Source organism: Sycon ciliatum, chromosome 4 (genome assembly GCF_964019385.1).
Source record: "Sycon ciliatum chromosome 4, ocSycCili1.1, whole genome shotgun sequence".
NCBI classification, from domain to species: Eukaryota; Metazoa; Porifera; class Calcarea; order Leucosolenida; family Sycettidae; genus Sycon; species Sycon ciliatum.
The window spans coordinates 16,370,064-16,396,540 of NC_088646.1; the positions used below are offsets into that span (position 1 = coordinate 16,370,064).

The following is a 26,477-nucleotide window of genomic DNA, read 5'->3' on the forward strand; positions in this document are numbered from 1 at the left end:
CTAAATAAACAAACAAACAAAACTCCAATCCACTGGGCCCTGGTCATCTCCAGCATGCATTAATTCGGCAACGAAAGTAATCAGGAAGGACATCTGTGTGATTCTGTTATGAAATCCCAACACTTGTGATCACTTCTGATGTTAGGATTAACTGGCAACAGACAAAGAGGTACGAGACGTGTCCTTTTTTGATCCACACTGAACATGTACATGTACTACATGGATATACAGTGTACATGTACTATGGCCTATAGGAGACGTGTACATTTATCGGGGAAAACATGGTAGCTGGAACTCGGAGTTTCACACAAAGCGATACTTATGATAATGACTTTGTTCAGTGTGTTGTTGTTTTTTTTGTTTTGTTTTTTAATGTTAAAACCCTACACACACCATCCTCAAATCAAGTAGTCTCTTCGCTGCAAATTACAATAATATTGTAATTTGCAGCGAAGAGACCACTGAGATATTATCTCAATCAAATATTCGGCCAGGAGCCATCATCAGGAGTGTTGATGTTGCCGGAGAATAGATTTGCGTAAAACTCTGATTTGCAACAAATCGTTTTGGCTTCTAATCTGGCCTCTTTCTGGGTGCTGGGTCACGGCTAGATTTTTGATGTGAAGACAAGTGCAGTACTGCTCAATGAGGTCCGATCGAGTCACTCAAGTACACGCCGGGCATGGTGCAGCCCTAGGCCTGCGAACACTACAGTAGGCTTCGAAAAGGCGCAGGCCACAAAATGATTGACTCACGCGATTATTATTATTATTATTATTATTATTATTATTATTATGAAATGACGATGGGATTTCATTGAGCAGCACTGACAACTCTGTGGGTCTGTGGTCATCAGGGAGGGCTTTTACGACTCCCTGGTGGTCATCATGTAGATCTTCTTATCTATCCCTAATAATCTGGGCGTTCTACACGGTCCGTAAACATGGTAAACGAGTTACGTGGCAAACGAGAAGTTGTCGTTGTAGAAGTTTATTTAACGTCGCACCACAAACAGGCGATTTCGCCTCCTTTGATACATGTGGACGACAGAAGGAATGAGAGAGGGGGGGGGGGGACAGAAGTACGGAGAGAGGAAGGGTAGAAATAAATAAGCAAATCAACCTCTGGCCTACACCAAAGCAAAAACGGAATGGGAACATACTATGTACAAAATAACTTCATACATATATTGCAAAACACTTTTACTACCGGTATTCTTCAGTCCGCTATACCACAGAAACACACTAGCCGAACAAAATTTAAACGGAGCCATGATGCGCTTTTAGCAGGGCACAGAACTGAAGCCAAAGGTGGCTGGGCTCGGAACGGAGATCAGGCGGGAGCTGGTTCCACAGGACTGCGCCGATGAACTGCATGGTCGCTCGACCCGCAGGACCGGGCCAAAATGGTACTCGAACGAGGTGATGTGCTGCTCCCCGAGTGCGGTCACCAGTATTAGCAGTAACTCTCACGAAGAAGCTGGTGAAGAGGGAGATGACTACTCGTACAGCCGCGCCTGTGTGCCGCCTTCTTCTACTCGTGGCCTGGTCGACGTCGGTAGCTCTGCCCACCGAACGGCCCATGGCCCACCGAACGGTTACGTGGACCGGCCATTTGTTGCTCGTTGGTAGAAGCTACATTTGATTTATAATACGTATTACTCTGAGTCTGACTCTGAGGCTGACTCTACAACTAATTACTTACAAGTACAAGTCATGGTGTCGGTTCGCCGGAAGCTTGGCTTTGTTTGGGTCATTTTTCTGATATTTAATTTTTGGTAAGCTATGATATGCGGTCTACCATGCATGGTCTACTTGTGACTGCTGTTACTGCTCTCTAACTCTATGCGAATACAAACTGGAAAGTTGCGTGCAATGGAAAATGGCGAAGTAGTGACTGTTGTTCTTGGCGGCAGTGACGCTTGTCGCGTTTAGAGCTGTGTTTGCGTGACAGGCTTGCCGGCATCGGGGAAATAGCCCCGTGCTTGAACGTACCAATTCCGTGAATGCTGAACGATAGCACTCGCCAGCACAGACTGTGTCGGCTTTGCGGAAAATTTGACATTCCCTGACAGAAAATGCAGGGTAGAGCACGAGACCATGGTCTTGGCTTGCCTGGAGCATGGAGTTCGTCACGTCCCCGGCTGTACCTTGCTGCTGACTTGGACGAAGGAACTGCACTATCATAACGTTACTGTCGTTAGCGCCTCCTGAGGATAAAAAACAGCAAGGCGGAGGAAGCGAGGAAGAAAGACCTTCCTTGGTGAGCAAGTCAAGATGGAGGCGGCTTGGTGGCGTTGGCATGTTTTGGCAAGCTCTTTTCTTCTCGTGTTGATCTCTGTTGGCTACGCGAATGGTAAGAGCTGAAAACGGCCGCTTCTTTTCGATCGGAATAGGCTGCTCTTCGCGTCCGATTCCTGTACTTATGGCAGATAACTAATGCAATGTTTGTTTGAGTTTCTTGAGCCCACTCTTCTTTAGCGGTTATTCTAGCAGATTTATTTCTATATCCCGCGATGTACAGTACCGGTACAGCATGAATAACTGCAGCCTCATTATTCATTGATGTGTGTGTGTGTGTGTGTGTGTGTGTGTGTGTGTGTGTGTGTGTGTGTGTGTGTGTGTGTGTGTGTGTGTGTGCGTGTGGTGTCTGTGTCTGTGTCTGTGTGTGTGCGTGTGGTGTGTGTGTGTGTGTGTGTGTGTGTGCGTGTGTGTGTGTGTGTGTGTGTGTGTGTGTGTGTGTGTGTGTGTGTGTGTGTGTGTGTGTGTGTGTGTGTGTGGTGTATGTGTGTGTGTGTGGTGTGTGTGTGGTGTATGTGTGTGTGTGTGGTGTGTGTGTGGTGTATGTGTGTGTGTGTGGTGTGTGTGTGTATATTGCACATGTAACCCGCCTTTTGTTTGTTGCATGTAGGTGCATGCGAAGCAGGCTGGTCCAACCAGAACAATAACTGTTATCTTGCAGTTGTGCAGAATCAATCCTGGGTTGCTGCGAGACAATGGTGCATCACACACAATGGTCAGTGCTATAGATGTACACCATCATAATTATCTCCCCCTCCCTCCTCCCCCCCCTCTCTCTCTGTCTCTCTGCCTCTCTCTCAGTCTCCCTCTGTCTCTCTCTCTCAGTCTCCCTCTGTCTCTGTCTCTGTCTCTCTCTCTCTCTCTCTCTCTCTCTCTCTCTCTCTCTCTCTCTCTCTCTCTCTCTCTCTCTCTCTCTCTCTCTCTCTCTCTCTCTCTCTCTCTCTCTCTCTCTCTCTCTCTCTCTCTCTCTCTCTCTCTCTCTCTCTCTCTCTCTCTCTCTCTCTCTCTCTCTCTCTCTTTCTCTCTCTCTCTCCCCCCCCCCCCTCTCTCTCTCTCTCTCTCTCAATTGTCATGGTCAGAATGTGCCCAGCTGTTTACAGCTGAGCCAGATATGATATCTTGTGTTATCAATTCCAATATTCACGGACCCATGCAAACACTCGGAACCAATAGTCGGCCGTTCATCCCATTCAGGTCTGGGGTGAGGTGATTGCGCCAGTTTTAAAAATACCTCTTTTCCTGGTCTCCTATTGCCTACTGTTGTACATTGTTCAGCTGAATTGGTCAATATCATGTCAGCTGTTGAGAACAAGCTGGTGGTGCAAATCGCTTCCGGTCTTCTGGGTCGCACTTCGTCATACTGGATTGGACTGAATGATATGCAGGTACCGGTAGCACCAGCACACCAACACATTACTGATAATGTTGAAAGCATTACGTCGCTGTAATGCTATCACACATTGCTGATACAATTAGCCTCAACTCACCATAAGTCCATCTGTGGAGCAAATTATTGGTCAGGGAACATACAATGTCTGCATGGGTGGAGTCAGTCAGTCAGGGAACATACAATGTCTGCATGGGTGGAGTCAGTCAGGGAACATACAATGTCGGTCTGTATTTCTGTCTCTCTGCATGTATGCATATCTCGTTCTTTGTCTTCTTCTCTACTGGGTTTACCTTTGCTGCTCTTGGTTTGTTTTCCTCCTCCACCCTCCTTTTCTCCCACTGCTGCTCCTCCTCCTCCTCCTCCTCCTCCGTCTCCTACTCTCTGTCTCTTATCATGTGTTCTGTGTTGTCCTGTTGCTGTGGTTCTCAAGACCCAAGGCCAGTATAGTTGGTCAACAGGTAACACTCTGGTCTACAACAATTGGCGTAGTGGTGAACCTAACAACCCGCTTGACGAGGATTGTGTGGAGATGGATGACAGCAGCTACTGGAATGATCAGGGATGCTCCACTCAGCGGTCCTTCATTTGCAAGAAACCGTTTAGCACGCCACTGCCAACCATCACCATTCCTGGAAAATACACCATTGGTATGTGAACAGTGTACATTCAAACCACACAGGCTACAGCTCGCCATTGTGAAGTCTCTCCTTTCTCTCTTGTTGATGTATCGCATGCCTGATTCAGTCTACGGGATTTCTTGATGGGACAAACGCATTCTATTGTACTCAATACGCTTGGGTGAAGAAGAGAGTGCTCAATACACATGGATCAACAGCCTTACAACACAAACCGAGAAGGGAACGTATCTATGTAGCTGCATTGCTGTAATTCAGGTTTCTATCCAGGTCCGGGCTGCTCGCCAAAGCATGGAACAAGACAAAAGTATTACCTCTCAAAACTCTCACCCTCATCCATCGCATGAACTAAAACTCGCAGACAAGGTGCTGATATGCCCTGTGGTGTAGGCATGTTTTGATGCTGTTTGGTGAAGGTCATCATGTCTCACCTTAACCAGCTCATACACCGTTTAGGACACCATTAGCACACCCCTCACGCTAAGTCAACCTACACCTGCAGCAGCCTATAATATTATTACACTTTGAGCAATGTAGTCAGCGCTGCGTGATGATCAATTCTGCGTGAAAGAAACTAGGTTTTACAGGAATGTATTTTTCAATTTTTTGATGTCTGATGTGTGGACGTGTTGTGTGCGTGCGTGCGTGTGTGTACGTTTGCATGTGTTCTGTATCAGCTACGGACAAGTCATGTGGTGGCTGGTATCTGAACAAAGGAATCTGCTACCAGTACTTCTCAGCTCCTTCACAGTGGGCCGCAGCTCAAGCATCTTGCTTTTCGATGGGCGGATACTTGCTTGACATCTTGACCTCTGATGAGCTGGCATACGTCAAGGCGCTTGTCTACAACCAGCGTACCAACATCCAGAACTTCTTCATTGGTCTCAACGATCGACTCAATGAGAGTAGCTATGTTTGGGATGATGGCACGCGTCAAGGTCACCCACTGGCTACGACCGTAAGTACTGGCTAACCTGCTGCATCCAGCCTTTCTTTTCTCCATCGTGATGCTGCTTTGTGAGACTGAAATGAATATTTTTTTTCATTGTGGCTATTGATGCACATCTTTTGTGGTTTCACTGCAATCTAGTTTGGGCGATGCATAAACAGTCCTGTCCTGACTCTGATCAAGTGTGTGTGTGTGTGTGTGTGTGTGTGTGTGTGTGTGTGTGTGTGTGTGTGTGTGTGTGTGTGTGTGTGTGTGTGTGTGTGTGTGTGTGTGTGTGTGTGTGTGTGTGTGTGTGTGTGTGTGTGTGTGTGTGTGTGTGTGTGTGTGTGTGTGTGTGTGTGTGTGTGTGTGTGTGTGTGTGTGTGTGTGTGTGTGTGTGTGTGTGTGTGTGTGTGTGTGTGTGTGTGTGTGTGTGTGTGTGTGTGTGTGTGTGTGTGTGTGTGTGTGTGTGTGTGTGTGTGTGTGTGTGTGTGTGTGTGTGTGTGTGTGTGTGTGTGTGTGTGTGTGTGTGTGTGTGTGTGTGTGTGTGTGTGTGTGTGTGTGTGTGTGTGTGTGTGTGTGTGTGTGTGTGTGTGTGTGTGTGTGTGTGTGTGTGTGTGTGTGTGTGTGTGTGTGTGTGTGTGTGTGTGTGTGTGTGTGTGTGTGTGTGTGTGTGTGTGTGTGTGTGTGTGTGTGTGTGTGTGTGTGTGTGTGTGTGTGTGTGTGTGTGTGTGTGTGTGTGTGTGTGTGTGTGTGTGTGTGTGTGTGTGTGTGTGTGTGTGTGTGTGTGTGTGTGTGTGTGTGTGTGTGTGTGTGTGTGTGTGTGTGTGTGTGTGTGTGTGTGTGTGTGTGTGTGTGTGTGTGTGTGTGTGTGTGTGTGTGTGTGTGTGTGTGTGTGTGTGTGTGTGTGTGTGTGTGTGTGTGTGTGTGTGTGTGTGTGTGTGTGTGTGTGTGTGTGTGTGTGTGTGTGTGTGTGTGTGTGTGTGTGTGTGTGTGTGTGTGTGTGTGTGTGTGTGTGTGTGTGTGTGTGTCTGTGCTATCACTATTCAGTACTGGGCTACTGGTGAGCCTAATGACTACCACAATCTGGAAGATTGTGCCGAGATGACAACCCATCCCAACTACCACTGGAATGACTTGACCTGCACAGCCAAGCGCCCGTACATGTGCAAGAGGCTTGTGTCAGCTGCAAGTGAGTAACCCTACAGGGGCGTAGCACCCGCTACGACTGGTACGGCCATGGCCGTACCACTTTTCGAAAAGTGTGGTCCGTCTGAAACGTGCAAAACCGTAATAAAAAAAATCAGGATCCATCGATGCATATGCGCATTAGACTTTGACCTTTTTCTTTTGACTCGTACAGTCGTAGGTCTACTCGTTGATCTGCCATGCATCTGCAGTCGTGCTGAGTAGACCTACGGCTCTACGAGTAGATCTACTATCTGTGCTCGACCCGACTGCACTGGCACGGTGCATGTCATGTGTACGTGTAGCGTTGGCACGGTGCACGTCATGTGTAGCGTTGGCACGCCAGTAAAACTAAAAATTTTATTGTTACTTTTAACACAGCTAGCTGCAGCGTGAACCTTTCAACGTATTGGCCACGCGTGTTGCACACCCCGCAGTTACTCTTATTACCGTGCTTGCAGACCCATGACGTGCATAGTAACTAGTCTCACTGTGTTCATGTATTGTTCCTACACATTAGGATGACCTGAGAAATACTACCACGTGTACCATGTGTATCCTGTAGACCTTTTTGATGCATTTCACTTTCGACCTCCTTTTCATTTATGTACACACATTTTAATGAAGCTTCCTTAGAATTCCTAATGGCTGCCTTCCCGGTACCTCTTTTACGCCCATTGCCCACATCGTATTCAGCTGTTTCTTCTGCATATAATCAAATGGCATTCCTTGTGCAATGACTGTAGCCCACACATCTTACTTTGACCTTTCCTCTTCTGCTCTACGTATCCCCTGGCCATAGGCCAGGCTAGCTTACTTACACTAACAGTTTCTCACCCTATAAAAAGCTGCTGTCACAATTCAGTTTAAGTAACATTAGTTTCAGTTCAGAGTTAGAGTTCAACCTTCAATCCAGTCTTTAGTTCAGTAATAATAAACAACAGTGTCACTGTGTTCACTGAGATCCGTGTGCATTTGCCTCCGAGAGGGAGACTGCGGCCCGGTACACATGCAGCAGTCCATGCATGATCCTAGGTCCTGCCTTGCTTGTTGTACTGAACTAACTTTTGCTCGAAATAAATATACTACTAGGCCAGGAAGTACGGACTCTCCGGTCAGTTCGTTTTCAGATCGGTGATGGCGGAGGCACCTTGGCCAGAAGTTGGCGAAGAGCCGTTTCAGCCAAGAGACAACGAGTTTCCGAAGCGAAGCTACGGAGTAAAGGTAATTGTGTTTCGCCGTTTCCAGCCCGAGTGGTTTGATCAGTTCCCCTGGCTTCACTGGGACGTTAGCAGCAAGAAAGTGTTTTGCTACGCTTGCGTACGTGCGTCCAGGCAGAATCTGATCTCTTCAGGAAATGCGGATTCGGCATTTATCTCGACAGGCTTCCAGAATTGGAAAGAGGCAAAGCGAGTGATGACCGGCCACGCTGTATCAGGATGTCACAGGGAGGCTGTGGAGCGCTTACAGCAAATCCCGCAAGCGGTTGGTGATGTTGGGGAGCTGTTAGACTCGCAACTAGCGAAGCAACAACAGCAACACCGCCAGTGCTTCTTCAAGATCCTGCGGGCGCTGAAGTTTCTCGCCAGGCAAGGACTTCCTCTTCGAGGCGCAACTAAGGAAGATGGTGAAGTTGACGGGCACTTCATGCAGTTGCTCGCCATGTTTGCTGAGAGCGATGACCACCTCGTGCGATGGCTGGACCGTCGCTCTGAGAAGTATACAAGTCCTCAGATACAAAATGAAATCCTGCAGCTGATGGCCCATCGTGTACTGCGACAAGTTGCAGCTGATATCCGCAGCAATTTCTTCTCCGTGATGGTAGATGAGACAACCGACTGCTCCACTGTCGAGCAATGCGTTGTAGTCATTCGCTGGGTGGACGACACACTGCAGCCACACGAGGACTTCATCGGGTTTTACGCCATCCCAGTTGCCAATGCTGATACCATCGTGAAAGTCATACACGACTGCTTGCTTCGCATTGGACTCAGCTTGGTGGACTGCAGAGGTCAGTGTTACGATGGGGCTGCTGTAATGAAGGGTGTAAGGAACGGTGTCGCACAGCAGATCTTATCGGAGCAGCCAAAGGCACTGTTTACGCACTGTTATGGGCATTCATTGAACCTTGCCTGTCAGGATATGGTTCGTGAGGTGAAAGCAGTGAAGGATGCCTTGGATACAACATTCGAGCTGAGCAAACTGCTTAAGTACTCTGCCAAACGTACCGCTGAGTTCGATCGGCTGAAGAAGGAAATTGCTCCAGAGGAACCTGGGTTTCGAACCCTTTGTCCGACCCGGTGGACTGTCCGAGCATCCTCTCTGCACAGTGTTCTTGTGAACTATGAAGTTTTGCAGGCAAGTCTGGATCGTTTCACTGAAATGGCGAAATATGACCATGAGATGTCAGCGAAGTGCAATGGTGTGCGATCCCAGCTGTCGTCGTTCCTTTTCCTCTTTGGTGTGTCTCTTGGCCATTTAGTCCTACAAGTTGCTGACAACCTCAGTGTAGCCTTGCAGCAAAAGTCATTGTCTGCTGCGGATGGTCAACGTCTGGCGCAAGAGACAATACGGGCTCTTCAAAAGCTTCGCAGCGAAGACGAGTTCTCGAAGTTCTGGAGTGGTGTCCTTACGAGGCAACGAGGCAGTCGTCCCTTGATGTAGGTGAGCCTGAAATGCCACGCCGACGGAAAGCTCCTGCCCGATTGGAAGTTGGCTCCTCAACACCGTCATTCCCGTCCTGCGTGGAAGACCATTTCCGTCCCATGTTCTACCAAGCCATTGACACCATCATCAATTCCATTCGGGAACGATTTGATCAGCCAAGCTTGAAGCAGTATCAACAGCTGGAGGACCTCCTTCTGAAGGCAGCTTCTGGAAAGTCTTACCAGCAAGAGAAGACTTGTGTGGAGGCAATGTGGAAAGATGATCTCAACTTCGCAATGCTGGATAGCCAACTTAGCATCTTGGCGTCCAAGTTTCAGTCTTCTGGCAACGTTGGCTTGGCCGATATCATGGCGTATGTGACAGCCCACCCGGCTCATGGCGCATACATGAGTGAAGTGATGGTGCTGCTGAAGCTGATTCTTGTTGCACCAGCAACGAATGCCACAAGTGAGCGCTCATTCTCTGCACTTCGCCGTCTCAAGACTTACTTGAGATCAACCATGTCTCAGCAGCGATTGAATCACTGCGCCATGCTCAACATCATGAGGGAAGCTTGTGATAATCTGAAGCTAGTGGACATCGGCAATGACTTTGTCTCTGCTAGCCAACGCAGGTATGACATCTTTGGTAAGTTCTGCTAACTGTTTGCTGCACAGGTATACAAATTCCGTTTTGTATCGTGGGTGCTGGATCCCATTCTGCTTGAGTTAAAACTAGTGTCAAACTGCAAATGAACTCTATCTTCTTCTCTCCTTTTCTCTTTTCAAAACGGCTGTGTTGAGAGTTAATTGTTCCTAATCCTTTTTAGCTATGAACTCCAGGGCTGAGTTGTTGTTGTATACATTTGAGCACTGTTGCAAGTTAACGCGCTGCCCCATTATCTACTTACTTTTAATGCCTGTATTTGTGTCCATCGTATTTGTTTCTTTTGAGTGAACATATAAGCTGCTTGAAGTACAATATCACCTTGTTTGCAACATACATTATTATGGAACTGATTTTACAAGCTTTCTGTATCACCATGCTCTACCACACTATAATACATCATCTCCTACGTGTCCATGCACGTCTCTTCTGACCGTGAAATTCTATGTCTTAAACTGTGCCAGAAGTGTGCCAGAAGTCCCCAGAACGCAGGATTTTGTGTCTTTTTTACAAAATTTTCCCGGGGGACGTCCCCCCCGACCCCCCCTCCACAACAGCCTTCGGCCGCGCTGACCTTCGGTCGTACCACTTCCAAAACCTACCCCCCTCCTACGCCCCTGCCCTACTACTGGACTGTCTTCTTTCTGTACCTAGAATGAGTTTGATCTTAGGTGTTTATAGGGTTCAGCTAGCCGTAGACAAAGGGAAGTGTTGAAATCTATACTAAGTACAGCGCTGGCAACTGAAATCCGACACCCTGAGCGGTGCGCTCACTTCGCAAAGACCCAACACGAGATGGTAAACCTACGAAACAGAGACTGCTAGAATGTGAACCCACCGCTCCGGTGGTCGGAATTCGGTTGCCAGCACGGTACATGGGAGGCGATTACCATGCACATTTCTGCATTAATGTAGTTGTACACCATGCATTTTCTGCCGGCTTCCCAATCTGTATCATATGATACTACATCACACAGTTGTACAAACCTACAAACCTACACGCCAGCAAACAGTAGTAAAATTACGATTTAGTGGGATTTAAACTCTAAGGTCTTTAGCAGGAATGCCGCTGATTGGTCATCCCCTAGATGAAGAGACTGGCCTTGCTGAAACACATTTTAAGACATTTTGGCACGGTTCTTCGTGTTGAAGTTTGTTGAAGTAAGTTATCTTTTGTATTTTCTTGTGTGTGTTGTTTTCATTTGATAGATGCAAGTGGATATTGGCCTCCTCTAACTCGTGAGTTTGGTATTCAATCGTATGGAGGAGAGATAGTGCATGCACCGTTGTACACACATGCATACACACATATACACACACATACACACACACACACACAAACACACACACACATACATGCACACACATATACACATACACACCCACACCTGTTCTGTCCTGTCCTGTCCCCCCGAGTCGCTCCAGGGGTCATGTGGGCCATGGGGGGGGGGCAGTTGAGGTAGAGAAGGATCACGCTACCCAATTGAATCCTAGATACAGAGTTGGACGGAATTGGTGGGAACAAACGCAGCCGTGCAAGAAATCATCACACACTCTTGCTGCTGGACGTCGGCAGTTTCTGGAATAGCGATGAAAATGCGAGATTGAGCAGATTAGAAACAGCGACTGAACCAGTCGCAGTGAACATTGCAGCTCTCATGGTTGGTGGCAGTAGTGTTGGCAGCAGTAGATCGAGCAATGGACAATGGCCCGGAAGCGAATGCTGGACAGGGATGGGCGGCTAACTTATACCTCCGTGACTCCGGAACCACCGATCGTAACAAACACACCGGCAGGTACCTACTACCCCCACCCCTCTCTCTCTCTCTCTATCTATCTATCTATCTATCTCTCTCTCTCTCGTACACACACACGCACACGCACACGCACACACACACACACACACACACGCACACACACACACAAGAAGGCAAGCCTTGCAATGCATTCATTGAATGCAATAGTACAAAAGCGGTTTGTGGCCATGGAACCAAGCATACTATGAAATTCGAAAACTGGTAATATCAATCGTTGTTTGCTTTCTCCTGGCTTCGACATGGGTTTATACATTTTTGATGTAGTCTATATGGCTTTTTTGCTATAATTGTGCACAGCGTCGTTGACGAAATGCCGTCGGGGCTACACCATGTTCAATCACCCCAACGGCGCTGTGTACTGCTACGCACTCAAAGGTCGCCTTTCCACCTGGCGGTTGACTTGGACGGCCGCCCAGAAAGCTTGCGCTCGCACGGGACCTGGGTAAGGGTGACGTGTGTTGTGGGAACTGGTGGCGGACACTTTTAAAATCCCCAGCTGACCCTTTTGTGGTCCAAGAAGATAGCCCAACAGTTTGAGTTTCAGACCGAGGAAGTGTGTCGAATGGATGTCTATGCACTGCTGGTTCCAGAAGGATATTCTACATAATGGATTTCGACACATAATCTGAGTTCTGGCAAATATTTCAACTTTATTGATCATGATGCAATGCAATGCAACGCCTCTCAGTCTAACCTCCTGACGTCTCAACAGGGTGCAGTGGTCATTGCCATGGATATACCTTGATGGATTTCGTTTCACCTCCACTGCTCCCATATCAAACTATCTCAGGAAACGAAGTCCTCTAACATAATATGCATTACCCAAATTTACGAAACTGCCGACCCTGGCTCAGGTGCTTTCTTTATCAGTTCCGGCATCTGACATGCAAGGTGAAAAGTAGGGCGGCGGTGGAGTAATGACCAGGAGTTGGTGTTGTAGACTGTAATACATGTACCCCAGGGGCGTCGGACGCGGTACAATCACTACGGTATTGAGTCTACTATTGACCGTACCACTCTTTGCCCCAGGTACTCCGTGAATCAGTAAAATGCATTGATCTCGGCTCTAAATTTCCAAACAATTTCGGCGCAGCCACCTCTCCCCCATGAGTGGATTGTACTTCAGATGGCTGACCGTATCACACTAGAATACCTTCCGACGTTGCCCCTGTAACCCCCCGGTACCAGAGATTGCTTAGCATTGGTTCAGAAGGCCCAGCACACTGTGTGTACACTGCCTGGCATGGTTTGTTGTCACGTGTGCAGCTTTGCTCTTGCCAGCATTCATGACCACTACGAGCAGAACAAGCTGACGGCCATGATTAAGGCTTCCTACTCGCGATACCGCACCACGACCTACTGGTTTGGACTGAACGATCGAACCAGAGAGGGTGGTTATATGTAAGTCAAAAGAGTAATGACTCTGATGAGCATTGTTCCGGCACTACCACCAATACACTACACGCCAAAAAGCAAACTTAAGTTTGCCGGGTCCAGTGAACTATGGAAATGGGTGAAATGGGTGTGGATGTGTCTGAGTGGGTGGGGTGTCCGTGGGGTAGACGGGGCTGTGTCATGTTGTGAGCATGATTTTGAAGCAACCTTCCTACTGGCAATTTGGAGGGTGACTATAGATGAAATGAATTTGGGATCCCAAGGCCTCGAGGTCTTCAAATGAAGAAGTGCATATTATACACTGCTGTTAACTTACACCATACACCATACACCATACACCATACACCATAGCTTAGTGGTAAAGGACTGCTGGCCAACATCGAGGGTCCCTAGTTTGGGTCCTGGTCGTGTAGTCAATCTTTTCTTCAGACTTTTCCGTTTCTACTCCCTCACACTTATACATCTTATACATCAGGAGATACCAGCAATGTTTCACAGCAGCAGAGTAGGAGGGTGTTGCAACGTCCTACTCCACTGCTGTACTCTGTCATCAACACTGTGGTGGGGGTATCAATCCAGTGAGCCCTACTTAGCAGAAGGACATGACATGTTCTTGTAGACCAATGTGTTGGTGATGCCCTGCAGCTCAGCAGACCGAAACGGTTTTAGCTTGGAGGCAGGGACCACCATAGGGAAAGAGGTATACAACGGATGTGACGAGCAATTCATCACTCTCACAAGCATGTGCCGGCATGACTTGAACACACAGCACAGCATATTTAGTTTGGTTGGTGTATCATCGGCAGGGTTGCTGAGCGTAGCAGCTGTCTGGCATGTCGTAGCCTATGCAGAGACGGCAGCATTGCCACAGACATAGAGAAGGGGAGCAAAATACAAGATAGTTTGGCATGCAAAAATCATAGCCGTGACCTTTAAATTGGGCTGTTAAACAGAGAGGCAAGGAAGTATGACAACTGAGATATTTACGAGAGAGAGAGAGAGAGAGAGAGAGAGAGAGAGAGAGAGAGAGAGAGAGAGAGAGAGAGAGAGAGAGAGAGAGAGAGAGAGAGAGAGAGAGAGAGAGAGAGAAGGGGAAACAAGAGAACTTACAGGATGTGCTCTTCCCAATATTTGTTTCTATTTAATTTTAGCAATAGCGATGGAACTGCTACCGATTATATTCGCTGGGGAGGCGGCCAGCCCAACAACTTGCAAGGTCGTCAGGACTGTGTTGCTATCTACTCCATGTACTCTGGAAACTGGAATGATGACAACTGCAACACTCACCATGCCTACATCTGCAAGTACACTTTGAGTAAGCTCAGCACAATGTTTGGTGCACTTTGAGTACGCTCAGCACAATGTTTGGTGCACTTTGAGTAAGCTCAGCACAATGTTTGGTGCACTTTGAGTAAGCTCAGAAGCATAATGCCGTACATGTGTTATAGTTACGGGTTGCTTTTTGCAGTGCGGACAATTGCTGTTTCACAAGAAAGGACAGGTAACCTTGGAGACTGGTGCATTCAGACTTGTAACTGCACTGCCGCGCATCGTCTTGATCTGATTGCAAGTTACCAGTCACAGCCCTGGTGAGCATGTACCTGATGACCATTGCTGGTGTGGCAGGAACACTTACGATTACGATATCTGTGCAGTATACAGATCACGATATCTGTGCAGTATACAGATCACGATATCTGTGCAGTATACAGATCACCATGCAAACATACTACTGTACTCACTATTTTCGTATATCCCACTTCTTTGCCTATACTCAGTGAAGTATTGGCAATGTCTATCAGCTATAGAAGAGTGCATGCTATAGAAGAGTGCATGCTATAGAAGAGTGCATGCTATAGAAGAGTGCATGCTATAGAAGAGTGCATGCTATAGAAGAGTGCATGCTCCCGCCGGTCACAGCATACTGAGTTATGTTCTCCTCATAACATTAATGTCTCTTGCAAACATTTCTTCTCTAAAATTCTCGTACTCCTCGCGACACTACACAACTGTCTTCTCAGAGTGCCTGGGGAAATATAGTGCGAGTCATAGCAGCTAGTACTGGTGACAGCGGTAGAGTTCTAACGCGCACCACCGGAGAAACTGGAGACTGGGGTGATCGTGCATCTGCTCACCGGCGTTGGACCAAGCGCTGTGAACGTTGATAGGGGGTATGGTATTTTCTCCTCGGTCCAAGGATGGTGTCTGCCGTTTCTTTGTGATGTTTGTGTGAAATGCTAGAGCCACGTCCATTGCCAAGCGGTGGTGTACCTCAAGTCAGTAAGTGAAGCAACAACGGCACGGCAAGAGTCGTCACATTATCAATTCTTTAGATCAGACATGACAACAAGAAGAGGAGAAAGAAAATATTGTGAGTCTGAGTTCGCTGCACAAGTAGACAATCATCAGACAATAGTCGTCTGAGGATTGTCTATTTGTGCAGGAAACTCAGACTCACAGCGTTTTTATTCTTCCTCTTCTTGTTGGACGAGTAACTCTGCAACTGGGCATCAAGCATTATAGGATGGCCTCAGACCTTCCTGTTATTGATCAGAAATGACTCTTGGACTTTCTCTGTCTCGCCATGGTGATTGTTGCCATGGCGATTGGTTGCTGCAATGTTACTTTCTCTATCACATCAATTTGGTATTGGATACTAATGGAACTGGAAAAGAGATCAAACAGAGGGCGCGATGTGTGTGTGTGTGTGTGTGTGTGTGTGTGTGTGTGTGTCGGTGTGTCGGTGTGTCGGTGTGTGTGTGTGTGTGCGTGTGTGTGTGTGTGTCGGTGTGTGTGTGTGTGTGTGCGTGCGTGCATCCGTGTGTGTTCTGTTGTTGCCAGGCGATAAATACTGTGCAAATGGCTGGCATCAGTTTGGATCCTATTGTTACCTGGTGAAAACACAGGCAACAGACCTGGTGACTCACAGCGTGGCTGTGTCCAACTGCGCACAGCTGTACAAGGCCAATATGACCAGCGTTCACAGCGTTGCGGAGCATGGATACCTGATGTCAATCATTGGCTTGCACAATGCCTCCACACGCGTCCATATCGGCATCAATGACATGAAGGTAAGCTAACGGAGTATTGTCGTGTGTTAATTGCAAAAAGTGTGACACTCAGAGCATTAGCATTGTTGGTAACAAAGCATTACAGATTCTTGGTTGTAGTGTATAACAAAGCATTACAGATTCTTGGTTGTAGGGAAACTAATCAGCACATGAAGAACGGAAGTCATATAGTTTCGAACTTTCGACTAGGCTCTTCGCACCGTTACATTTCAAATCGACACAAAGAAGTAGAAGTACTGCTTCTTTCTAGATGACTCTATGTTGTTCCATGGAGTGCTTTGTTGTGGCATGGAGCACTATGTTGACTGATATCTTGCACTCAGTTGCACGCCAGAGTTCATGCTGACTCGTGGCGAAAATGTGAATATGTGTGTGTGCGTGTGTGTGTGCGTGTTTGTGTACATGTGTGTGCGTATATGTGTGTGTTTGTGTGTGTGTGTGTGTGTGTGTGTGTGTGTGTGTGTGTGTGTGTGTGTGTGTATGTGTGTACGTGTCCATGCACGTGTGTGCAAGTGCATGCACATGCCTGTCCATGTTCATCCTTGCGTGTGGATATTGCCATTGGTGTGATGTTGTTATTTGCAGGTGGAGGGTGAGTTCCAGTGGAGTGATGGCACTCTTGTTGACTTCACCAACTGGGGCTACAATCAGCCAAATGACTGGCAAAACTCCCAGGACTGCACCGAGCTTGACCATCACCTTGGCTACTGGAATGACATCAATTGCAAGACTGACAAGCGTGGATATGTCTGCAAAAGACTGAGAGGTGAGAAGTTGCTTTATCAATATGTCTTGCTTTAGGAAGCCGTACACTGCTGACATGGTATGGTCATGCCGGTCATTCAATACCAGCATGTGTTTTAGAATTACATTCTGCGACTTCAGATGATCTGGTGAATATATGTTATCTCTGGTTTTCTATATCAAACTCGAATCTTTGACACCAATGCTCATTCACTGTGATATTTCAAGATTCTGATCGAATGTTTCTGCTGTGTTTTGCACAATACGTGAACTTTAGATCAACCAACTCAACCAATTAGCCGTAAGTGAATGCAAGCTGATGTGTGACTACTGGTAATCTGACTAAAAGCAGTTTCTTCAAGTGCTCAATGCTGGCTCAGTGCCTCTTTGTACATATTCACTCTGTGTGGTGAGGCCACTACATGACCTCAGTTCTGGAAAGGTCTGAGGTCAGCCCGGCACGAAAACTACAAAAGTCATGTACTCTAAAGGGCTATGATCCCACTGTAAACAGGCACTTCAAAGTACCTTGGGTTGGGGTTGGGGTTGGTGTGTGAGGGAAGGGGGGGGGGGTAAACCACACCGACACTCCTACTCCATTGGTAACCCTTGCAGGTTTTACAAGTATATTATTAGAAAAGGTATAAGTTTTAGAGCAAAAGTATGAAGTGTGCATACGGGCACAGGTTTATACACTGAATGGCATACAAAAGTAGAGGGGCATCACTTGTTGAGTGGGACAGGATTGCCAGGGTTATGCCGGATTGTCATTGTCCAGTTAAAGTAGTTTTAAAAAGTATACTGAAGTTGATACCTTTCCTCTTTTTTTACTTCTCTTGACAGAGATCACTCAATGCACAAGCGGCTGGACATGGTTCAATAATTTCTGCTACCAGATCCCGGCCGTGAACGCCACAGCGGCAGCAGCACAGGCCTACTGTGCCGGCTATAGCAACCCGTCCAACCTGAAGGGCTCACTGGTGACTATCCGCAGCCGTTACGACAACTTCTTCCTGTCCAGCATGATCGCCAGCCAGCCCAATGTGCAGCGTGCTTACTTCATTGGCATCAACGATGTTGCGAATGAAGGTAGGCGTGCTATGTGTCTGTGCAAGACGTCAAGTACATATGTTAGTTGTAGGTTCGTGTGCCAGGCAACCTTCAATGTGGTTAGCTGTTATCACCATGCGCTGAATACCAATTGCAATGTATTCTTGTTGATGTCTCAGGTACATATACATGGTGGAGTGGCATGCCGGTGACGTATTCCAACTGGGCACCTCATGAGCCCAACCAGTGGCAGGGCAATGAGGACTGTACAGAGATCTACTCGTCCACGTACAAGTGGAATGACCGCCTGTGCAACCGAACACAGAGCTTCATCTGCATGGTGCCGGACAGTAAGTAACAGACACATGCGCATTGCATGCACATACACATGAACATGAACATACACATACACCTGCACATGACCAGAATCAGACTGCACGGTACTGATTCATGATTCTCAACCTTCCGTATATCACAAAGTGCACGTGGCACTGGGTTAGCTACCCTCCCCCCCTCCAGCTTTTTTAAGATAGGTATGAACTAGATCTCATTTGTGGTGTTGCTAGAAATTAACCTTGTCGCATGATATGTTGTACGAGTATATGGTGAGGTAGAAAAATTTACGCGTACAGGGCGGGTCAAGAATCGCCTTTCCGCTTCAGTGGGACGCCACCAGCCCATGATCAGGCGAGGTAAAGATGTCACGGTAGGTATAGGAAGGACAAGTCAAAACTTACTACTTCAAGTGGAAGTGAAAATGTTGCTATTTTAGGTTTTGGTACCTTACGGTCATTTCATCCACATGGGCGATATGGCTTTGCAATAGGCCCCGAATAGGTTCACAGATGTGTTGCAACAGAAGTCTTCCTGGCAAACAATTGGGCACGGAATTTCTTTTGCTTCTGTGTTCAGACAAGCAAACTACGCTGCCGACAGTGAAGCCACAACTCCATGGATTGCGTAAGTTAATCATGAAACACGCATAGCTTCTTCTAATGCTGCTTCTTACCCGTCACGAACAAGGCAGAAACTTTCAAACCTACACATCTGATTGCATGCTCACAGACACAACACCGTTTGGAGCATTGATTTATGATCTCAAACGGCACGCACCGAGCACTAAAGAGACGGAGAAGAAACAGAGAACTAGATCCGGGCAGGGACTGTGAAAGTACATTCTGATGCATGCGTTGGATCCCTCTGGCAATGTTCTGGTCAGCTGGGTGGCTGTTGTGATGGTGACCACACACTAACAACTTGTGTATAATCAGTGACCACTGCTGGTGTGCCTGTCTATTTCTGCCTGTTCAGCTTCAGCCACATGCCCCAAAGGCTGGCAGAAGTACGGCTCCAGCAACATGTGCTATGGATTCTTTGGTTCGATCCACACACTGACGATGATGATGGATACCCCGCTGATTTCGCCCAAGGCCTGGACAGACGCCAACATGCAGTGCCAGGCTATGGGTGCACAACTGGTCAGCATCCACGACGCCGCCACCAACCAGTACTTGATGGACCAGACACAGAAGTACAAGATGGGCTGGTGGAGTTTCTGGACAGGTCTCAATGATCGTAACCAGGAGGGTGGGTATGTGTGGTCAGACACGACCGGTGTCCAATACACAGCGTGGGCTACACAAGAGCCCAATGACTGGAGAGGCACTGAGGACTGTGTGGAGGTTATGCTGGACAAGGCCCGGAAGGGATGGCAGTTCAAGTGGAATGACCAGGGCTGCACTTCCAAGCGTCCTTATGTCTGCGCCTTCCCTGCAGGTGAGGTATATTTGGACCTATAACAGATTTTGACATATCGTTGGACAGAAGGATAGATTTAGCATTTGAGTACAATAACAAAGGCAACCTACAATGCCCGGAATCACTAGATTCTTTTTTCCATTGTTGCAGGTAAATGTGCATGTGCTAAAACCTTGCATTGCCCTGTACTTAGGCCTTGTGAGCTATGATAACATTGGTATAAAAAAATAGATTGCTGTTGGTTTTGTAAGGTAAGGTATGTCTGAAATTGTTGTAGTGTTCACATATACATGTATAGACTTTCACTCTCATGTATGCACGCAGTACCGTTTGTACTCCTAACCATTTACATATGCCGCTTCCCATGCCCATACTGACAGTCGGTACGCGCCGACACTGTACGCATGCACGCACACCATTACATTCTGTTGGCATTATGTTACAGAGATTTCCGGAGCTCCGAGTTACTTGTTGTTAGGAATAAAGCAAGAGAACAACATTACTGTGATATCTGAGCAAGCGTTGTACAAACGCGTCATAAGTTGTTATCTTATTAGTACTTACGTTGCCTGCATGCATATGCGCATGCCTGTTGTTTTGTTGTCTTGTCTTGCTCTGAACGAGTGATAAACAAGTCTTGAGTTTTTCCCTATCTGACAAGTTTGTCTTGGTCTTGTGTAGTGCCTGGGTTGCATGTAACAATTTGGCGACGAAGACAACGTCCTGCGCGATGGAGGGAGATCGTGACCGTCTTCCACCATTCGACACGTCCGGACCCCCATCTCAAGTGGCTCTGAGGTGGACAAAATGGGTTCGAGCCTTTGACTATTATCTGACGGGAAAGGACATTACGAACAAGAAGCGTTCAAAAGCACTGCTCTTGCACTTCGCGGGTCTAGAAGTTCAGGATTTATTCGAGGACCTATCCGACCCAGATGACAGCCTTCCACCAGATCAGAGAACACAGAATGACAATGAGTTCCTCAAGTGCAAGCGTACCTTGCAAGCTCATTTCGGTGCTCCTGCAAACCCTACGTATGAGAGGCACGTCTTCCGTCAACTCACTCACCGGCAGGGAGAGTCCACAGTGCAGTACTGCACCAAGCTTCGGCAGCAAGCTCGGCTTTGTTCTTTCGAGAATGAAGGACAAACTGCGGAAGCTATACGTGACCAGATCGTAGCCACAGTCGACAGCAGTGAGCTGAAGAAGAAGCTCCTGTCAGAACCAGCCCTGACTCTGCCACGAGCGTTGGAAATGTGCAGAATTTGGGAGGACGCCCAGTCCCAGTCGGAAGGAATGTCCTCAACCACTTCTACTTCGTCTGGTACCGGTTATACCGGGAGTAGTAGTATGCTTGTCAATGCCGTGCACCACCGAGACCAGAGTCACAGGCAAGCTGGACAGGGTGGATTTGTGCAGTCATCGCGTGGCCAGTCACGTAAATGCGGTGGATGTGGAGACCAGTGGCACGAGAAGCGCGAGTCATGCCCAGCTTGGGGCAAGTCGTGCCGGAAGTGTAGGAAGCCAAACCACTTCGCCAAAGTTTGCCGTTCACAGCAGTCCAGCACTGGTGGCAGTGTACACATGGTTGGCCAGTCTCAAGAAGTACATGGAACGTCGCCAGTCGACCCTGCTCCTGCTCCAAGTCATAGTGCAAGTGCTGGTACTGGTGCGAGTTTTGCATCCGGTCCTACAACTGCAAGTCCGTACAGCAGCGGCCTGGACGAGTACTATTCGTTGTACCGCACGCAGAGTGACAAGGACCGCGTGGACCCGTACTGTTGTACCCTCCAGTTATGTAAACAGCCAGTCGTGTTTGAAATCGACACGGGTGCAGCCGTGACGGTGATGTCTGAAAACGAATTTCATCGGCTGGCATCCAAGGTCAATTTGTCGCTCGACACAAGTGATCTGCCGAAGCTGCGTACTTACTCCGGCGGAATTCTGAATGTCGTCGGTCGCTTTAGTGCTTCTGCGACCCATGCTTCTCGTAAATCAGCAGAATTGTCGATCGTCGTTGTCCAAGGAAACGGACCAAATCTCCTGGGTCGAGACGCGTTGCAACTGCTGAGGCTGAATTGGAACTTCGTGTTCAACGTGTCACGCGAGCACTCGATATTGTCAGAGTTCCCGCAGCTCTTCCAACGTAGCATGGGCACCTGGAAACATGGAAAAGTCAAATTGTCCGTGGCAGACAGCGCCAGACCCCGGTTCCTGAAGGCACGCTCTGTTCCTTATGCGTTACAAGCAGCAGTGGAAAAAGAGCTGAGTCGACTGGAGGAAGCTGGCATCATTAGTCCTGTCCAGTATTCGGAGTGGGCAGCTCCAATCGTACCCGTTCTCAAGCGGAACGGTAGCATACGAATCTGTGGCGATTATAAATGTACTATCAACCAGTCGGCAAGAGTAGACAAGTACCCCTTGCCCAACATCGACGACTTGTATCAGAAGTTATCGCAAGGCGCATTCTTCTCCAAGCTTGACCTGAAACATGCTTATCAACAACTGTTGCTCGACGACGAGTCTAAGCTGCTGACGACAATCAACACCTCCAAAGGATTGTTCGTCTACAACCGCCTACCCTTTGGCGTGTCGGCGGCCCCGGCAATATTTCAGCGCACGATGGAACAATTGTTAGCAGGTCTGTCCTTTGTCGTAGTGTATCTCGACGACATTGTTGTTTCTGGAAAGACTCGTGCGGAGCATGATGAGAATCTGAGGCTGGTCCTGGATCGTCTAGCGTCCGCGGGTCTCAGGTTGAATCGTGAGAAGTGTCTCGTGGCTCAGCAGTCTATTGAGTTCCTGGGCCATGTTATTGATTCAGTCGGCATTAGGCCGTCGGCTGAGAAAGTGGATGACCTTGTGAAGGCCCCACAGCCCAAGAATGTCCCTGAACTGAGAAGCTTTCTGGGACTCATAAACTATTACCACAAGTTCATCGAGAATCTAAGCTCAGTGTTAGCTCCATTGTATGAATTGTTATCATCAAAGTCGTGGTGTTGGTCTGATAGTCACCAGACAGCGTTTGATACAGGCAAGTCTCTGCTGCTTTCTGAGCCGATACGTATTCATTATAATCCTAGTTTACCTATTGTCGTGTCCTGTGACGCTTCCCCGTATGGTGTTGGCGCAGTTCTGTCGCATGTTCTGCCAGTTGGGTCTGATCGGCCAGTAGCCTTTGCATCTAGAACGCTGTCGTCTTGTGAGAAGAATTACTCGCAGCTTGACCGTGAGGCCTTGGCAATGGTATTTGGCGTATCCAAGTTCCACAAGTACATCTTCGGTCGCAACTTTACACTACAAACAGATCATAAGCCACTGCTGGGATTGTTTGAGCCTGATAGACCCATTCCTGTTCAGTCTAGTGGTCGTATTCAGCGATGGGCACTCAAACTAGCCAATTATGAATTTGTTCTGGAGTTCAAGCCTGGGAAACAGAACGGTTGCGCTGATGGGTTGAGTCGCCTCCCCAATCCGGCGCTGGTACCGGAACCGCCGCAGCCAGCCGAGGCTGTACTATCGCTATCCGTCTTGAACACTACACCGGTTACGTCTGCATCGGTTACTCGCTGGACGAGCAAAGATCCGTCCCTGGCATTAGTATACAAGTTCGTATCTGAGGGCTGGCCCCAAGACATTCCAGAGGGATTAGAGCCATATTCCTATCGTCGTAGTGAGCTGTCTGTCTTGAATAACTGTATCCTAATTGATTCCAGGGTAGTTATTCCTTCACCGGGTCGTGCACCATTGCTGGACGAGTTGCACGCCGGTCATCCCGGTATCGCTAGAATGAAAGCCCTGGCACGCAGCTATGTCTGGTGGCCGTCTCTCGATGCAGAAATCGAACAGACCGTCTGTGGTTGCATGCAGTGCCAGACCGTCACCAAGTCGCCGCATCGCCAGCAAGTCCACCCATGGGAATGGCCTGGTAAGCCTTGGTTACGTGTCCATGTCGACTTTGCTGGACCCATCGCTGGTAAGATGCTCTTCATTATTGTCGATAGTCATAGTAAATTTATTGAAGCACATGTTTGCTCTGGCTCATCTGCTGCTGTCGCAATTCGCAAGCTGGAGCAGACCTTTGCTCTGCTTGGCTTACCTTATAATATTGTTTCTGACAATGGCCCTGCTTTTGCAAGTAGTGAATTTCGTGAGTTTTGCTCATCTAATGGCATACGTCATACTCTCGTTTCACCATATCATCCGTCTAGTAATGGCTTAGCCGAGCGCGCAGTACAGACGGTGAAGTCTGGCTTGGCCAAGATGTCTGGCCCTGATTTGGAAACCCGCCTTGCTAGGTTCCTGTTCCAATACAGAATGACGCCGCAGTCAACAACGGGTCGTTCTCCGTTTGAGCTACTTTGGAAGGAACATCGTCCCCGCTCACGTCTGGATCTCGTGTTCCCGGACAGCGGCAAGAAAGTCTTGGACAAACAGTGCACTGCCCATGATCGTGGTGGTGCAAATGCATACCAGTTCTATTGTGGTGATGCCGTCTGGGCAATGAATTTCAACTCCTCACCGAAGTGGATAGCTGGCACCATGGAAGAACAGCTTGGTCCTCTAACATTCACGGTTCGTCTTGTTGATAACAGAGTCTGGAAGCGTCACTCTGACCACCTGAAGAAACGCCTTCCTGCTGAGTCGGTGCAAGATGCTTCAACTGCTACGTCAGCACCACAGCTTCCATATTCCAGAGCTTTACCTTCTACCACAGCTCTACCGTCTTCAACTGCTCTACCTAGTGTTCCGCCGACTGAGTCTATGTCACTGCCTGGCTCAATTGTACATGATGAGATCCGTGAGAATGCTGATTTATCTGTTCCTGAATCTACTCCTAACCAGTCTAGTGGTTCTAGTCCTGTTGTGTCTATGCGCAGTTCTTCTCGTTCTGTAAAGGCTCCTGTCCGCCTTGATCTGTAGTTCGTCTTATCAGATTATTTGCTGCCACGACACAGTCTATGTATTTCTGTTATTCTGGTCGTTTCCATCTGATGGTGGAGGGATGTGATATCTGAGCAAGCGTTGTACAAACGCGTCATAAGTTGTTATCTTATTACTTACGTTGCCTGCATGCATATGCGCATGCCTGTTGTTTTGTTGTCTTGTCTTGCTCTGAACGAGTGATAAACAAGTCTTGAGTTTTTCCCTATCTGACAAGTTTGTCTTGGTCTTGTGTAGTGCCTGGGTTGCATGTAACAATTACAATTGTGTCTGTGTGTATCATAACATTGTGCATCTCTATGTGTGTGTGTCTATGTGTGGGTGTGGGTGTGTGTGTGTCTGTGTGTGTGTGTCTGTGTGTGTGTGTGTCTGTGTGTGTGTCTGCGTGTGTCTGCGTGTCTGTCTGCGTGTCTGTGTTCATGTGTTTGTAGGAATCCAATATACAGCACCAACGTCAACTCCACTCTCCCTACCTCCAGGTACGATTGTAAGCATGTTACTCAAAGTTGATCCACATCCCTGCTTACTTGGAAACTAAAGGAAATTGTTGCATTGTGAAGAGCGGTGAACTGGACAGAGGCAGGAAAGCTAAGTGATAATGATTCTTACACAGAAGACTGCGGGCTGTAACCTATGTACGCACTTTGCTAGACAGCCAGCCTTGTATTTTGCTGCAATGGGAGGCTCGGCTGCATGCTTTAGTTTGAGTATGGTGATAATAGAGAGGTTGCGCACAACGAAAATCCGTAGCAGCGTAACGAAATGTTTTAACGAAAAAGCTAACGAATATTTGTAAACCGTGAGGTTGTGCACAACACGTGTTCGTAGTGGGTTGACGCAGCGGCCACAAAGGTGCGAAGAGTCAAGACAGGGAGTTGTTAAGTATCAGTATTTTAGTACTCCAGCCACAATCAACCACTATTTCGTTAGTACTCCAAGTAACGAATAATATTTTCGTAGATCTGCTCTGTTTCGGTCGCGTTTGGACGGATCTTCGTAGCAACTTTCGTTACTCGAACCCGGACAGTCACAATCTTACGAATTTTCGAATTGCGCAACCTCTCTGGTGCGGGGTCTCAGTTAGGCCGCGATCACACCAAAACAAACCACTTTGGGCTTGTTATCCTTGGCGCTCAGCTGGCTTGTGTGCTCCATGTCGAGCGGTCACACCAGACATCGAGTGCAAAGCTTGAATGGCTTATTTTTTTTGCCCGCCAATTTTTTGACTATCTCGAAACACACCAACCTTCGCAAGAAATCGGAAAGCAGAACAGTGGTGATCTACAACTTGTGTTCAGTTTTCATGAAGAAGTAAAAATCTACAACAACATCAACAACAATAACAAGAAGAAGCAAAGGAAGCCCGGATCCTGAATTGCGACACCGTGCTCTTTTTATTTGTTCAGTGTGTATGGATGCGCGATCATTCGGGTGACAGTGTTTCCTGATGTTGAGCTTTCTGCTCGGCCAGTTGCTGTTCTTCAACTCCGTCGCAATCCACTCTCTTCTTCGTACCTTTCTTCATGAATTCAGTCGTGAGCTTGGTGCCATTTCTTGGCCTCGAATCACAGCTCAATCAACCTACGCTCTAGAGGCACAGTCCAGTGGTCATCGGAGAAAATCAAAATCAAACTGAACTGTTGTATAGGCAGACACTGTCAAAACCAAAGCCAAGGCGAAGGCGACGGCATAAATTTACATATAGCACGGAAACAAGAAAGAACATCGATATCAGTTCCTCGCCTCGTCGCCTCATGTTCACTACAAAACCAGTCTACATGGTGTGTTCCAAGGACCAAGCGCACTCAACATATTTTTGAATTTCGGCTTTCAGCCGCGCTTGTACAAGCTGTGGCTGAAACAAGCGGAAAAAAGGCTGAGAGTCAGCCGCGGCTGAAAGTCGTTTGCAGGACATTTTTCAGCCATTTCCATGGTAATCGTGCG

General features: G+C 47.8%; 1 protein-coding gene across 1 annotated transcript in view; it reads left to right on the forward strand.

The window, feature by feature from the left end:
* Nucleotides 1-2,150: 2,150 nt before the first annotated feature.
* The window catches only part of LOC135814704 (macrophage mannose receptor 1-like), a gene marked incomplete at its 3' end in the record, with an annotated part of 30,516 nt that continues 6,189 nt past the window's right edge, over nucleotides 2,151-26,477 (forward strand). The window contains 19 exon segments of the mRNA XM_065327872.1: nucleotides 2,151-2,355; nucleotides 2,911-3,015; nucleotides 3,576-3,685; nucleotides 4,121-4,337; nucleotides 5,003-5,283; nucleotides 6,304-6,445; nucleotides 10,963-10,992; nucleotides 11,868-12,012; nucleotides 12,837-12,971; nucleotides 14,117-14,280; nucleotides 15,207-15,245; nucleotides 15,807-16,036; nucleotides 16,622-16,802; nucleotides 17,058-17,081; nucleotides 17,624-17,869; nucleotides 18,010-18,180; nucleotides 18,743-18,790; nucleotides 19,142-19,606; nucleotides 24,965-25,012. Coding sequence (XP_065183944.1) covers nucleotides 2,277-2,355; nucleotides 2,911-3,015; nucleotides 3,576-3,685; nucleotides 4,121-4,337; nucleotides 5,003-5,283; nucleotides 6,304-6,445; nucleotides 10,963-10,992; nucleotides 11,868-12,012; nucleotides 12,837-12,971; nucleotides 14,117-14,280; nucleotides 15,207-15,245; nucleotides 15,807-16,036; nucleotides 16,622-16,802; nucleotides 17,058-17,081; nucleotides 17,624-17,869; nucleotides 18,010-18,180; nucleotides 18,743-18,790; nucleotides 19,142-19,606; nucleotides 24,965-25,012 — 2,860 coding nt within the window.